This window comes from Globicephala melas, chromosome 6, assembly GCF_963455315.2.
Source record: "Globicephala melas chromosome 6, mGloMel1.2, whole genome shotgun sequence".
In the NCBI taxonomy this organism is placed as follows: Eukaryota; Metazoa; Chordata; class Mammalia; order Artiodactyla; family Delphinidae; genus Globicephala; species Globicephala melas.
In genome coordinates, this window is record NC_083319.1 from 51,295,100 (window position 1) to 51,311,078 (window position 15,979).

The window sequence follows — 15,979 nt, forward strand, 5'->3', positions numbered from 1 at the left end:
AAATAAAATTATTTCAAGTTTAATAGTAGAAAAACAAAATGCTAACAATTAATTTAAAGGGAATAAGTATTTCTGGGATTTAACTCCAAAAGTCCTTAGATATCTCTAAATGACCCTCTATGAAAACTGGATTAAAAAGCAATCAGGGGCTTCCCTGGTGGTGCAGTGGTTGAGAGTCCGCCTGCCAATGCAGGGGACACGGGTTCGTGCCCCGGTCCGGGAAGATCCCACATGCCGCGGAGCGGCTGGGCCCGTAAGCCATGGCCACTGAGCCTGTGCGTCCAGAGCCTGTGCTCTGCAACGGGAGAGGCCACAACAGTGAGAGGCCCACGTACAGAAAAAAAAAAAAAAAAAAACAATCAGAATTAAGATCTCTGTAGAGCAGAACCAACCAAATATATACTAGAGGTAGAATGTCTCCTTTTTCCCTACATTAGATTTTCCTAATATTTTTAACAACTTTTGTTCATGCCAATAACCCTAAATTAATCGATAGAACTTCAAATTTTATTAGCATGTTAAAATTACCAAACACTTTGATCATCATTCATCTGCCAAAGAAATATGACAACTCAGTATTTTTTCTCCTTTAAAGCAAAATTAACAAATTTTTAATCTAGAGTAAAGCTTTAATACTCATTTTAGATATTCCTCTAGTCCATTTATTTTTAAATGTTTAAGAACTATATTCTGGTTATTAATAATGACATTTCTTACCAGGATCTGCTAATCCAGTGGTCTCTAACAGTATGTAATCAAATTTCCCTTTCTTCTGCATCAAATTCTCAATAGCTTTAAGGCCACTGTCCCTGGAGAATGCCAAAAGATGATATACATTGATTGCCTGAATATTTTAAAGTGATCATCACAAACATTTAAAAATATATTTAGCAACCAGGGATAAAGATCTCTTTAGGCATGTGGAAATTTACCTCAGTCCCAAGTATTTACCAGTTTGGGGGAGGGGAGGGAAATGGATGCATATATGCTGACAGGTAACAAGAAGTCAGATACTTGATGAGTTAATACTTTAATTTTATTAAAATTAAAAGCAGAGGGAATTTTAATATACCTGACTAAAGTAAGTCAGAACCTGTTATTTTTATAGCTTTATGAAAGAAAAAAATCCATACAGAAAATGACAAAATTTAGGAATTACAGTAGCTTAATATAACAGCTAAAGGGACACTATAATTAAATACCTTTCAATTCTGTTCTGAATTAGAGTAGCAGGCTTTAATTTCCTTTTTTTCTTAACAATATCAAAAGTGCAAGAAAATATTTAATTTTAATTGTCTAAGAAAATCTGTTAAGTTTTAGCCTTGTTAATACACTTGACTCAAACACCTAAGATAGTAAATGATGTAGAAGAAATTTAATTCACTAGAATATACAAAATCAACCATATGGGTATTAATTTTCCTAATTTGCTCAACATTTGAGTGACTACTATGTGTCACTCCTTTTCTAAGAGCTGTTATATTGGTGAATAAAACACTGTCCTTGGAAACAACTATAACTGGTGGAACAGGATGTGAGGTTTTTCTCTTTTTTCATGGTCATTTATTTTTGTTTTTAGAGGTTGAATTCTTGGAAATAAGACCAATGACTTATTAAATTCAGAATAATCATTTTTTACACATTAAATGAGACTTTCATTCATCACAGGGATTATTAATTAAAACCTGACATCAAAAACAACAACAAAAACTCAATAAAAGGACCACAGCATTAGAGCAGATAGAAAAACAAGGCATCAAGAAATGCTTTAAGAAAATGCATACTAATAAGTCGTTTACTTGAAAATACAGTGAAGAAGATTATGTAGATTCAGTTAATTTACATAAGGAAATCAAAGCTAGAAATATAACCAATAAACATTTCCAGAAGCCAACAAGCACACAGTAAAAACATTCCTCACTTTACGGAACAGCAGAGGCAACCGTTTCTAAGTTCCAGCCATTCTTCATAGAGTTCTCCACCTTGGCTGACAGCTAAGGATTTCTCCAACGCACTTCCTAGAATGATTAACAAGAAGCACTCTTTAGATTATGTCCACTAGTCAACCAAAAACAAAGATGAGTATACTCAATAATGGAGCAGATTTCAAAGCAGACAATACACTTCGTAACTTTTATTCTTTCATTCTATTCAGGCTGCCTCAATATTTTAAACTATACTACTCTAGATTATTTTAGCTTTTCTTTCTTTTAGAGAATTTAAACCCCTAAAGAGGCAAATGTAAAATCTACTTCGTCTTTAGGCCTCTTACTAGCCTGCTCCCATTTCCTAATAAAGTAGCTATTTTAAAGGCGTTCTTTCTTGTCCATGGCCAACTCTCTAGATAGACCAGTATGTTTATATATTGGTTTTTATATGCCCTTCAATCTCTTACCTATGTTTTCTTTTCATTCTTCCTCTAAATTGTTTCTGTGTCTACTAGACAGACTGTTCAGTATTCCCCATATGAGTTATACCCTTAGTTCATTTTGAGGAAGTTTTGCTTGGCCAGGGTACCAATGTGCTCACTTAAAAATTAAATTTTAATCAAATACACATACGTTTCCTAGCAATGCTTACTTGAGAAAGGATAAAGTATATTTGAGAGCCTGAGATGCTTGTTATCAAATAAGAATTATTTAAAAGTCTTACTTTTCCTCCAGTAAAGAAACATACCCAAGCCAGGAAAGAGTTCTAAATATCCAGTAAAGCAAATGACCAACAACAACAACAAAAATCTGAATCATTTTTCACTTACATATATTTTTTGTTTATACTTCAGTTAGGCAATGATAAAGAGTTTTGAAAGGGGCTGCTACATATTTCAGGGTGTAGAGAACATTAATAAAATGAAAAGGAAAGTATTACAAATGCTGTAAAGGACAAAGTTGTGAAAAAGGTCCAGAAAGAGTGAAGAAAGATAGTAAGAAATAATAATAAATGTAATCAGTGTCCAACAGAAGATCAGTTAATAAGAAGTTAGAATTAAAAACTATGATTAAAAAATCTTAGGATTTTTATTTTTGTCTAACAAGACTCTTTAGTTTACTGAAACTATCTTCAGTTTGCTAAAACTAGAAATAAAGTTCAACTAACAGGCCTCCCATCCTGTTAATAATCCTAGCTCCTTTACCAATTTGTAACTGAAAAAAAAGTATAATTTAAGAAATACCCTAACTGAAGTTATATTTTTTGGCTAAACATGAGATTTATTAAAATTCACACTTGAGAAGAAAAGCTTATAAAAGAAATCAGAGAATTGTGTCTAACACTGCTGTATACATTTTTTTAAACACAGTTCAATATTAAATACAAAAAAACTGGAATGTTAAATATACACATTTTCACAGATAAAGGAAGTTGCTTGAGGATGGAGACCACATGTTTAACTTATTTTTTAAATCTTCTGTTTTAACTGTTTTGCAGAATAATAAACGTTCAACAAGATAAACTTATAAGCCTGAAGCATTTTCAAATATATTTCAAAAGTTGCAATTATACAATACAGTCAGTACAAAAGGACCTTCCTAGTTGGTACAAAAATCTTCCTGAAAGATATTCTTTCATATCCTTAGATTTTTACTTCTGGAGATATTTATTTTATGCAAAAATCTAATTTAATTCTGTTGGTATGAATTCTAAAGTTAAACAAAATAAAATTTTAAAGAAATTATCTTATTTCAGTATCTCGAATCCATACAAAATAAAGCTTAACATAAATGAATCTAATTTTTCCAAAACTATCTACAGCAATGTGTTCACATTATCATGTCTTGCCTTTTCATTTTAAAATATGGAATATCAATTCACCAGTTGAATTAACTGTCCAATAAATTCTTGCAGCATGGCATTTACTGAACTTTACTTACCTTCCCCGAATTCATTTAAAATCACTGCTATTCTTTTACTATGTTGCTCTGTCAAAATATAGTTCAGAAGTGTTGTCTTCCCAGCACCTATAAAATATGTTTCAAATAACAAAATTCAAAGACTAATTTTAGAGACACAAAAAAAGATATAAAGGGACTTCCCTGGTGGTCCAGTGGTAAAGAATCCGCCTTACAGTGCAGGGGATGCAGGTTTGATCCCTGGTCAGTGAACTGACCCATATGCCGCGGGGCAACTAAGCCCGAGTGCCACAACTACTGAGCTTGCGGGCCTCAACTAGAGAGCCTGCGTGCTGCAAACTACAGAGCCCACGCGCCCTGGAGTCCGCGCGCCACAACCAGAGAGAGAAAACCCGCACACCACAACTAGAGAGAAGCCTGAGCGCTGCAATGAAGAGCCCATGCACCGCAAAGAAAGATCCCGCGTGCCTCAACAAAGATCCCACATGCCACAACTAAGACCCGATGCAGCCAAAATAAATTAATAAATTAAAGTCTTAAAAAAAAAGATATAAAGAGTCCTAAGACTCTTTAAAATTTGCATGCTATTCAAATATTATTTAACAATGGTAAAAGAAGATTCTAGAGGAAAAGATTAAAGTATCCTTTGAAAACTATTAAAAATGCTTTATGCTAACATAAAATTTTATAAATATTTACAAATACTCCAACAAGGTGCGTCACATAGATTTCTTTGACCTCATATGACAAAAAAATATACCTTCTATATAACTTACACAATTAATGTAAGGGCATCTAAATTTTCTATTAAATAAGGAATTATTGAAGTAAGGGCTCCTAAGGAATAAAGTACTTGTGTAGTTTACAAAACATAAAATATTTAAATCCCTTCACACGATGACAATGTTTCTTAGTCAAGAATATATGGTTTACTTCCCCAGAATTTACACATAAAGACCTTTCTTTTATTTTAACATTCACCATTAACCAGACACAAATTCAGAATATCTATATGGCTACTTTTAGTATGCTTAAAGCAATCTATAAAATTGATTACACACACACACACACACACACACACACAAAATGGAGAATGGACCTAGGAAATGTTAACAAAAGACACAATAATCAGTATTAGGAAAGAAAAGTTCATAAAGCTATGCTAACTCTATCCAGTAGGTGGCACATTACACCTAATACATTCAGCTCAAGCAGAAAAAAAACTTGTCTTGTGAACCATACATACCAAAGTCCATGGAGGGGAAAACAAACAAACAAACAAAAAAAACCCTAACTGCATACACATACTAGTGCAGTTCAACTGTATAAATATGTCATTTATTTACCTATTTTTCTGCTGGTGCGCATTTGGGTTGTTTCTAGTGTTTTGCTATTACAAATAATGCTGCTAAGAACTTTTACAGGTAAGCTTGTACACATCTTCCGAAGTACATTTACAAGATTTCTAGGGTATAACTAGGAGGGATTTACTGAGTAATAGGGTATTAATATCTTCAACTTTTTTGGGTCACATTCGTATAAAGCTATCCAAGGGATAGAAGGCTTGTATTTAGCGGGCTTTAGGAAGCTCAGTATCACTCAAGTTTGACATTTAGAATGGAAGGGACAGACCTTAAGCACACAGGGCAATGAGAAAATTCTTAAAACCAGTCCAAGTGTGAGACAGGTGCCCTGAGCATGAGTGCTGCACTAAGCAGTGGCAGTGAAAATGGAAAGGAAGGGGTGGATGTAGGAGACCTAACAGAATTACTAGGGCTTCATAATTAACCATATTATGAAGCAAAAGACGTTAAAACACAGTTCCGTCACTCAAAAGTCTCCTATGGACCAGATTTTACACTGAGCCTTGGTGAAAAGTGCACAAGACACAGACAAACTCTCTCTACCTTCAGGAAGCTTAGAAACATTAAAGGAAGTGGGAGAAGGAGGGGAATTCAGAGCAATAAAGAAGCAATTATGTCATGGGATGACACATTCAATAGATATACAAGATGTCAGGGAGCACCTAAGAGGGACATCTAGCCAGAGGACTAACAGAAGAAAGTATTCCTGGAGCCAAGACACTTGGCACATTGTAGAAGTAGAAGTCGTTCAGTGTGGCTGGGCCACAGTTTCGCAGGCTAAAGAGGTGGTCAAGAACCAGATTGTAAAGCTCTTGTAATTCATGTTAAGGAATTTGAACTTTAACCCAAATAGAAACCACTGAAGGGTGTGACAAAATCGATTGACATTCATAAAGATCATTAAGGCTCAAATACAGAGAATATATTAAAGGGCAGCATGACTCAAGACCAGTTAGGAAGCTTTTAGAATATTGCAGATGGTTGGGCTCACAGAAGCAACCATCATTCATGATGGGATGGTAACATGAAGTTTTAGACATGCTGAGTTTGACATGTCTGTGGGACATCAAAATAGAAACCAGCTGGGTATGAAGTTAAAAGGATGGACAGAGAGGGAAAAAAATAAACTTTAAAGGAGAAGCCAGAGAAGTAGGTGGAAAATCTGATGAAAAATGTGATGGAAACCAAGGCAACAAGAGTTCAAGAAAGAGAAAATGGTCAAGAATAAGTAAGGAAACTATCCCCTAGATTCAGCAACAAAGTTGCTGGCATTAGTCCTCCCTCCTAAGCTTCAGACCATTATCTCCAATGCTCTTCTGATCTACCAGTGAGCAAAATGGGGAAAGACAGGAGGGCAAGTCTAAACTATACTGTTTCAGAAAAGAAATTTGCTCAACTTCACAGTAGAGCAGCCTCTGAATAACAGTGGGAAATTCCTTTATTAATAAATAAACTCCTTTATAAAATTAATCCTGAGTAAAAATGAAAATAAACTTAGTCTACAAAGCAACAAAAGAGAAATGCCAGTGATTTAATTCCTATTTTTATATAAAAGGCCCTCAGGTGCACCAAGTTTGTACTTGTCTCCAGCAGCATCTAGAAGTGGTACTGTTTTCCCCAGATCGTTTCACTTTATCTACATTTCTTAACTTTTTTCACACTTTTAATATGGTATTTATTCTAGCCCTTCTAGTTAACTGTAAAGTTTTAAAATAATACTTCTCAAACTTTTCCAGTAAAGTACCTCTAGTGTAAGGGCATAAACTGTCCTTCAGGAAATTGTACTATGTTTATAAAGCTATGAATTCAAGTGATCCCATGAACTCCTGAAAGTCCTCACTTTGAGAAATATAGCCTTTGAGGGCACAGTAATTTTATTCTTACTCTTTCTCCTACAGTACTTTACAAATAGACCTCAAAAAAAAATGTTTGAGATAGAAGTACTTTACACGAAAGGCTGGAAGAGACTGGTTCGTGAGGAAGAGAAATATACTGAGGAATGGTCCTCCGGTGTCGGGCATTTTCAGAAAGGTCACACTTTAAATGGAACAGAGTTATACGGTCGGTATTTCTTGCCCCACTAAGCAGAAGAGAAAAGCAAAGTCAGACAGGTGACTGGAACTATTTCCGTTTTCAAGTGAGGCAGGTGAACTTTAGAAATACAAGGTAACTTGTTAGAGGTCACATGCATAATGAGGGGCGGGTCCGTGCTTCACACTGCAAAGCCAGAACTGGTTTCAAAAATGCGAGGCGAGGCTAATTTTCAATCTCACTTGATAAATGTGACCCTAACTTAGAGGGGTCTGAGCATAACCTCTGAGACGAAAAGCAACCCAGTCGGAGAGCAACTGACCCAGCCCCTACCTCAGAGACATTTGCTGTCGGCCAGAAGGCCCCGATGCCTAAGGAGAACAGGCACCGTCAGCCTCAAACTCACAGGACAACAGCGTTCACTGCATTTTCTGACCGGGACTGTTAGTTACCTAAATACCCGGTGATAATTGTGACTGGGATCTTAGCGCCGGGACCAGACGTTTCCTCCTTCTCCTCTCTTTGCTTCGTCTTAATGGGGACCAATTCAGGACAATCCTCCTCCGCCTGCTCCTCTTCCCCATCCGCAGAGCCAATACCATGAAACATCCTGGCAAACAGCACAGCACACCTCTACCTAAGAGAAACACCTGGAATCAAGACGCCGGCCCGCAGCTGCGCATGGTAAGCGCGCGGCGCGTGCTTGACGTCATCATGCCGCGACGCGTGGCGCCTCCTGATGCCGCCCACGGTTATCACCTGGTCTCCGGCTGAGGACCGCCTCCCCTCTTAGACACGCCCCTAGGGGAACTGGGCAAGTCCCTGGGGCGTGTTCTCTGAACCGGACCCGAGCGAGGCGGACTTGTTGAGCCCAGACCTTACGTCGTCTCTGTGTGCGCCTTTGTCCTTAAAAGCTAATGGCTGGTTGATGGTAGAGTTGAGTCCCGGGTGGTTGGAACCTGGAGTGAGTAGCCTGTCCTAAACAGCTCTCATGAGGAATAGGCTTTATCAACTTGACATTTCTTAGTATCATTAAAATTTTTTTTTAATTGATAGGAGAAAGAATGGGAAGCTGTTAACACTGCAAAGGTAATTGTAATTTTTCTGCCTGAACTAGTGAAACTTTTTTCTTTTTTATAATTGCAGATTTTACATGTATATCCAAATTTTTACTACGTACATGCATTATTTTTATTTATTTTGTCTTCTCAATTTTTTATTTGGACTCAGGTACCCTGAGTTCATTTATTATATTCTTTAGTGCATGACACTCTCATCAATAATCCATGGATAGTCTGGACAAAGAATGTCACCTGCCATATCAGTAAACAAAGGCTGTTGCAGCCATCAAGCCATTAGCCTCTGCAGCCAAACCAACAGTGCACCCTGAGGGGACTCAGGATGGAGAACAGGATATGGGCCCTAGATAGTTAAGGTGCATATCAAAGGAATGATTTCATTAAGCCCAGACTCTTTCATCTTCCCATACATAGAAGAGCACTAAATTCATTAACTTGAGATGTCTGGTTTTCTTTAATTAACAGTAATCTTTTGACGTTCTAACTACCTGGTTTGGGTTTTTTGGGTTTTTTGTTTGTTTTTTTGTTTGTTTTGCAAAAACTCCTAGATCCTGGCTCCTCCCTTACATCTTTGGAACAGTCCCTTAGAGCTGTCTGAGAGGCTGCTCCCAGGCTTAATTCCTCATGAATAAAACATAATTCTCAACTTTTAGTTTGTGCACTTTTTTTAGTCTACGGTAGTTCTCCTTTATATTTACATATATATTTATGTATATTTACAATGAACTCCTTTGACCTCACCTCTAACCCAAGAACATTACCAATAAGTTACACCTATTCATGTGGCTGTCTCCTATTCCAACCCTCTGCCTCTCCTCTGAGATAGTAAGCACTCTCATAGTGGTTGATCATAGGTGACTTACTTCCTCTTTTCTTTTTAGTTCTATCACTTATATATGTACTTAGACAATATGATGTTTAATTTTGCTTGTCTTTGAATTTCATAAAAGGAGTATCGTACAATATATAATCTCCTAGGGTTAGCTAATTTTCCAACTCCACTGTTGTATTATATCGTTATATGACTCTGCAGCAACTTATTTATCCATTTCCTGTCAATCATTTTCAGGTTTTGCTCTTATGAACAGCATTGAGTGACGCTTCAGCATTACTGCCTGAACAGAAGCTGTTACAGCTGTGACTTCCTTCTCTTACATATTTCTCAGGCAAGTTCTTGCAGATTCCCTTACATGACTCTGGCTGAACATTATACTAACATCTCTTATCTCTCACCAGGAACAACGTGTGCCCTTTAGCGGCTCAGTCAAGAGGATGGACAAGTACTGCTGTAACAGTGTGTAGCCTCAGTCAGGAGCAAGAAGAGTTTTATACAGTGGTCAAAAGTTAAAGGCACCCCAAATGTCCATCAGCTGATGAATGGATGAACAAAATATGGTATAATGGAAAAGTATCTCACAATAAACAGAAATAGAGTACTGATACCTGCTACAAGATGAATGAACCTCAAGAGCATTATGCTGAGTGAAAGAAGGCATTCACAGAACACCACATATTGTATGATTCCATTTACATGAAATGTCCAGAATAGGCCGATCTATAGAAACAAAGTAGATTATTTATTATCAGGGACTAGGGGACTGAAGACAGTGACTGTAAATGGGTACATTTGGGGGCTGACGAAAATGTTCTAAAACTGACTGTTGGTCATGGTAGCACAACTCTCTGAACACACTAAAAACCACTCAATTGTACACTTTAAATAGGTGTATTGTACGGTATGTGAATTTTATCCCAAAAGAGCTGCTATTTAAAAAAGCCTCCCAGGAGTTCCCTGGTGGTCCAGTGGTTAAGACTCCAAGCTTCCACTGCAGGGGTCCCAGGTTCAATCCCTAATCAGGGAACTAAGATAAATAAATAAATAAAAATTTGAAAAAAATAAAATAAAAGAGTGTCCTCTGTGCATCAAAATGTGGTGGTGACAGTGTGCATTTGCATAGAAGCACTGCCTTCAGGTCTTGCCTCCAGCAGTTTCAAGTTCTGGCCTTCTGAGTAGAGTTATCATTTGTGGTAATTTCCCAATTGAGACATACCTAGGTATGAGTATAAAGATTAGAGCTTAAAATTTTTCCTTTAGTCTTTTTCCATAGTATTCTTCAGCAAGATGTCTATCCATGAATTCTATGGAGTTCTACCATTTTCTTTTCTGACTCTAGTTACTGGACAGAATTTAGGAAGCATGTGTCTGAAGAGGTGAGGGATTTGATTTATTTAGTTATATGGCTTTCAATCTCCGCTTTTCAGCATGTCTGAGTATGACTGTTTTTACTTCTATCTTAACACAGGACACCAATTTTATCCATTCTATTCTGAGTGAGACGTTGTTGTTGTTGTTGTTTTTATTTAATCCAAAATGCCTTTTAAAGTAAGTTTTTAAATGTCCTAAGTATAATATTATAGAATCTATCACAATGTCTTCTATTCTATTCTGCAATCTATTACAATCTATTCCAATGTAACTTTAAAATGTCCTCATTTTTGCGTTTTATTTAATCACAGTTGCTTTAGGGTAAAATGATAACAATAATAATAATGTGTGGATCCCTTACTAAGTGATAGGCATTATGTTAAACATATTAAATGCATTATCTCATTTAACTCTGCAAGATAAATGTTATTTGTATACCCATTTATAAGCAAGGAAACTGAGGCTTAGAAAAGTTAGATATCTTGCTCAAAGTTGTACATTCAGTAAATTCAGCCCTGCAGCTCAATGCAGATCTTCCTGACACTAAGTCCCATGCTCTTCTAAACCAGAGATCTGCAAACTTTTTCTGTAAAGGGCCAGGCAGTAAGTACTTTAGTCAACAAGAAAATTCAAGGATTTTATGTAGGTACTCATAAGAGAGAAAACAAATGTCCACACGTTTTGAAATTTGAGCTTCATATAATTTTCATGTCATGAAATATTATTCTTTTAATTTTTTTCAACCTACAAAAAATATAAAAATCATTCTGAGCTTGCAGGCTGTACAGAAAGAAGCAGCAAGCCATAGTTGGCCAACTACTGATCTAACATGCACTGCCTTGTTAAGCTGAATTTTGCAAAAACAGATCACCCTTGCTATTTTAAACTCAGTTTGTAAATCATTCACCATGGCAACCACTCCCCATCCTCAAAGGGTTAGGTACCATAGTATACTACCATACTAATATTCAGAGGAAGGTAGGTCTGAAACTGAGAAGTCTAAACGATTTCTCCAAGGACACTGATACCCAATTTAAAGAGCACCTGACTCTTTGCATTGTGGTAAGAGCCCTCTGTTGGCGCAGAGCTGGATTCCAGCAGCTCAGCTTTGTGGCAATAACCCTGCCATATGTCCTTTGGCATAATTCCCTGCTCCTCCCTTTTGCCTCATTTTTCTCCTTTGAATAATTATGATAGTTGCCACGAGAAAAAGTAAGGACTGTAGCTACATCCAAATCAGAGGAAAGCTAAAAATAATGCCAACTTGGTATTGTTTTTTTCTCTCAATTTTGCAACTTCCTGCAAAGGAAAGAACAACACATCAGTGATCAGCAATAACTATTGGCTTAGAGAAAAGGAAACTGAGGGTTTCAAAATTAACCCAGTTCCTCTTATCTAGCTGTGGTTGGTAAATAAATAAATATTTCTTAAATGCTAATATTTATTGATTTATTTGCTATTTTTCATTAGATGCACATGAACTTAGTGGGAATATCTCTGAAAGGCCAGAGGCCAGTGGTTTTTATTCTTGTAACTGCCTTAGTTAAGACAGAATAACAATATTCAAGTATCATATAGTCCTCTGTTAAGATATAAAACCATTTTATGCACATGAAATAATATTCCTTCCCCAAAATATTGAAGGTGACTGGCAGGTGAAATAAGTACATTTCTGTGTTTTTAGGGAGTGTGACTTTCATTTAAGGCTGTCAGTAATATTATTTGAATTCATTATCTTAGGCTGTTAAACTACGCTACTTATAAGGCTTAGTTTACAGTCCAGTCACTTTTAAATCAGCTTCCCACAAAATCTTTAAAAAAAAGAAAAGCACCATTCAAAGCCTGCAGGCTGGCCAACTTGAGTGGTGCACTATTCTCTCTAAAATATACTGTCAGGCAAAGAGTGGGTGTCGAGCAAAACTAGAAAAATGTTGTGCAATGATTTATATTGTAATGGTTTAGGAGACGGTCTAAATAATATCCTCTTCTACTGTCGATAGAAATTTAGAAGTGACATTTGTGTCTTTATTTACGTTTCACTTTCTAACTTCTATGGTTTTAAAGAAGTGTATGCCAAAATCCATAGGCACCTGCTCATGATTGCTTAAATGTAAATAAAAGACACAGAAACAAAAGTGAAAGATCTCCATTCTTCCTTCCTCTTACTAATCCTCCAAATTTCCTCAAAGACTGTTCAATTGCACTTAACTGAAATATTGTGCTATCAGCAAAGCCAGGGCTTCCTGGTTTCAAGACCAGTGTCTTTGGAGTCCCATAGCTCTGTCTCTCAATTAGGCATTACGACTTCACTTATGGAGGAAGATTCATGAACTTTCTTCAGATTGACTTACTTACTTTCCTCTTATTATTTTAATGTTTTTGTTCTGCCCTTGAGTCTCATTGTAGGCTGCTCCAAATACATAGCAGCAAATATTTTCAAGCCACGCAGCCACTTCCGTATCTCTGTCTCTATCACATAATCTTTCTATGGGAACTTCCTTCACATCAGCACCCTTACTCCTTCTGCAAGCTACCTTTATTTTAGTGGTCCTTCCAAACTTATGTGCATAATAATTTGAAATTTCCTGAATTAGGTACTGTATGTTAGGTACACCCCCCTCTTCTTTAATAATAGCAGACCCCCTGAATTTTAAGCTAGGTACATGGCCTCTTAGGATAAAGATTACCCTTCCTAGTCTACCTTGCAACTAAGAATGGTCATGTGATGAAGTTCTGGCTCATGGACTGGATGAGAAGTGGTGTGTGGCAGTTTTGTAGAACCTAGTGTCCTTCATTTCTTCTTTCTCTTGCTGCCTGGGATACAGAAGTGATGGCTGGAGCGATTCTTGGTTACTAAGAATGGGAGCCACACCCCAGAGATGTGGGAGCAGAGACCTGGAAGCAGCCCACACCCTGGCGTGGAGCTGCAGGAGAGGAAAATGAACTTTCGTGCTGTTTAAATTTCTGTTCATGCTACTGAAACGAACTCTAACCAATAGAAGGTTTTACTTGTTTGTCTTTAAAATAATATAAATAACACCTGAATGTATTCTAATTAGAAAAAATTCAGACAGTGCATGTATATATGAGATTGTACTTATTTACAGGTGTGTGTATGATGACATTCATGCAGTATGTTTGAAAGGATACACATCACTGTACTAATAGACAGGGGCAATGGGGGAAGAGGAGAAATGGTTACATTTTATTTTTTAATACATCTTTGTATCGTATTACTGGTTACAAAAGACAAAAGGCATCTATAATTTTTAACACAAATACTAAACATTTTTAAATAAATAAGATATATATCAACAACCTTTTTATGGAAGGCAAAATTTTAAATAGCTATCAAACTCTTAATTTTATATGCCTTTTGACCTAGGAATTCTATGGCTAGAAATTTGTCCTACATATATACATATGTAGACATTTATGACATATATAGTGGGTGTGTTGTAGGTAAAATGTTGGAAAAATCCTAACTATCCACCTGTAGGGGAGTAGCTAAATAAATTTGGCACATCCATACATTGGAATACTACGGTAAAGCTTTGCGTGTATTTACATATGAAACTGCTAGAAGCATCTTTGTTTTGGACAGCCCCCAAGAAAAAGACAGAAAGAAGAGTCTGAATGAAGCTTTCTGAATAACAAGAGAATCTATACTATACACGATGGATTTCTTTCTGATCACAGGTGTGGTAAATTCATGTACAGCTTAATTGAACAAATTTAATCTCCCATAACACTTGTATTCTATAGATTAAATAACCAATTATGATTTCCTTTAACAAACATGTTTATAAGCTTTATGGTCATTACATGCTTTAAAGTTGAAGGTGACATTCCTAGGAGATTAAATAAAAACTTTGAAGCTAACAATTGACTCACCTGGAGAGCTACCTGCTCTTTTTCAGTAAACATTGAAGAGAAAAATTAATATAACAGGGATTAACATATACACACTACTATATATAAAACAGATAACCAACAAGGACTTATTGTGTAGCACAGAGAGCTATACTCAATATTTTGTAATAACCTATAAGGGAAAAGAGTCTGAAAAAGTATATATATATGACTGAATCACTTTACTATACATCTGATACTAACACAACATTGTAAATCAATGATACTTCAATAAAAAATTAAAATTAATTTAAAATTAAAAAAGAAAGACCATACTCATAAGCACACATATGATAAATATGTCACAATAGCAATAGCGCACACATAGACCTTTGCCCTACCTGGCCAGTGCTCCTTGTTTCCTTGTTCATTGTGCTTCTGTGGTCACCAGAATACAAAACATTCACTTTATTATCTTAACTGAACAGAATAGTAACCAGATGAGTACTCTGAATTCTAAAAACTCTTGTGTCGATAAGATTCTGCCTTTCCAAGTTTTGCATCAAGTATCATTGTGACCCATAATTTCTCTTTTAATATTAAGCAAAGCAGAATCAAGTTTTTAGTTTAAAATGTTTTCTTTTGGGCTTCCCTGGTGGCGCAGTGGTTGAGAGTCCGCCTGCCAATGCAGGGGACACAGGTTCGTGCCCCGGTCCGGGAAGATCCCACATGCCGCGGAGCGGCTGGGCCTGTGAGCCATGGCCGCTGAGCCTGCGCATCCGGAGCCTGTGCTCTGCAACGGGAGAGGCCACAACAGTGAGAGGCCCGCGTACCGAAAAAAAAAAAAGTTTTCTTTCACTAGTACAAGAGTCACTAAAAAGATATATTCTTAAGAAGAAAAAGAAAAGTACAGAATAGTGCAGTTCCACTGGGAAGGGAAGAGCAGGAAAGAGAATGGTTAATATAATAATATTTAGTTTTAGTACTTCATTTAAAAATGTCCCTACCTCACCTTGTTTTCCTGCTTACTGCTTTCTGAGCAATGGGTAAAATTCTGGTCACTACTTCACCATTAATTTCTTATCAATCCATTGCCACTTTCCCAGCTGAAAGGTAAAACATCCTTTTAACCTTTAACTTTTCATTTTGAAACTACTTCAAAATAACTTACAAAAGTTACAAAAATAGTACAGAGATTCCCACATATACCCTTCATCCTGTTTCCCCTAATTTTAATATCTCACACAATCGCACCACAGTTATCAAAAGCAGGAAATTAACATTGACACAATGCCGTTAACTAATCTACAGACCTTATTCAAATGTTGCTCGCTGTCTTCTGTTTGCCTGCTAACATCTGTTTTCTGGACCGGGATCCAGCATACGATCTCACATTGCACTTAACTGTCACATGCCCTACCTTAATCAGGAGTCTGTCTGTCATTCCTGAACTTGACAGTTTTGAAGAGTGTTTGTCAGTTATTTTGTAGAACGTCCCTCAACTTGGGGTTGTCATATGCTTCCTCAGGATTAAATTCAGGTTATGCATTTTGGGCAGGAGTACCACAAACCGATGGTATATTCTTCTCTGTGTATCAC

At 36.6% G+C, this 15,979-nt stretch overlaps 1 protein-coding gene across 3 annotated transcripts in view; it reads right to left on the minus strand.

Moving 5' to 3' along the window:
- The window catches only part of LOC115863846 (zinc-regulated GTPase metalloprotein activator 1A), a 43,429-nt gene extending 35,478 nt beyond the window's left edge, over positions 1-7,951 (minus strand). For all 3 annotated transcript variants that reach the window (XM_060300870.1, XM_030877058.2, XM_030877057.2), the window contains exons 1-4: positions 7,696-7,951; positions 3,870-3,956; positions 1,922-2,018; positions 718-809 (exon numbers count right to left, since the gene is read on the minus strand). In XM_060300870.1, coding sequence (XP_060156853.1) covers positions 718-809; positions 1,922-2,018; positions 3,870-3,956; positions 7,696-7,852 — 433 coding nt within the window. In that variant the 5' untranslated portion in view covers positions 7,853-7,951. The remainder of the gene's footprint in view (positions 1-717; positions 810-1,921; positions 2,019-3,869; positions 3,957-7,695) is intronic.
- Positions 7,952-15,979: the final 8,028 nt, after the last annotated feature.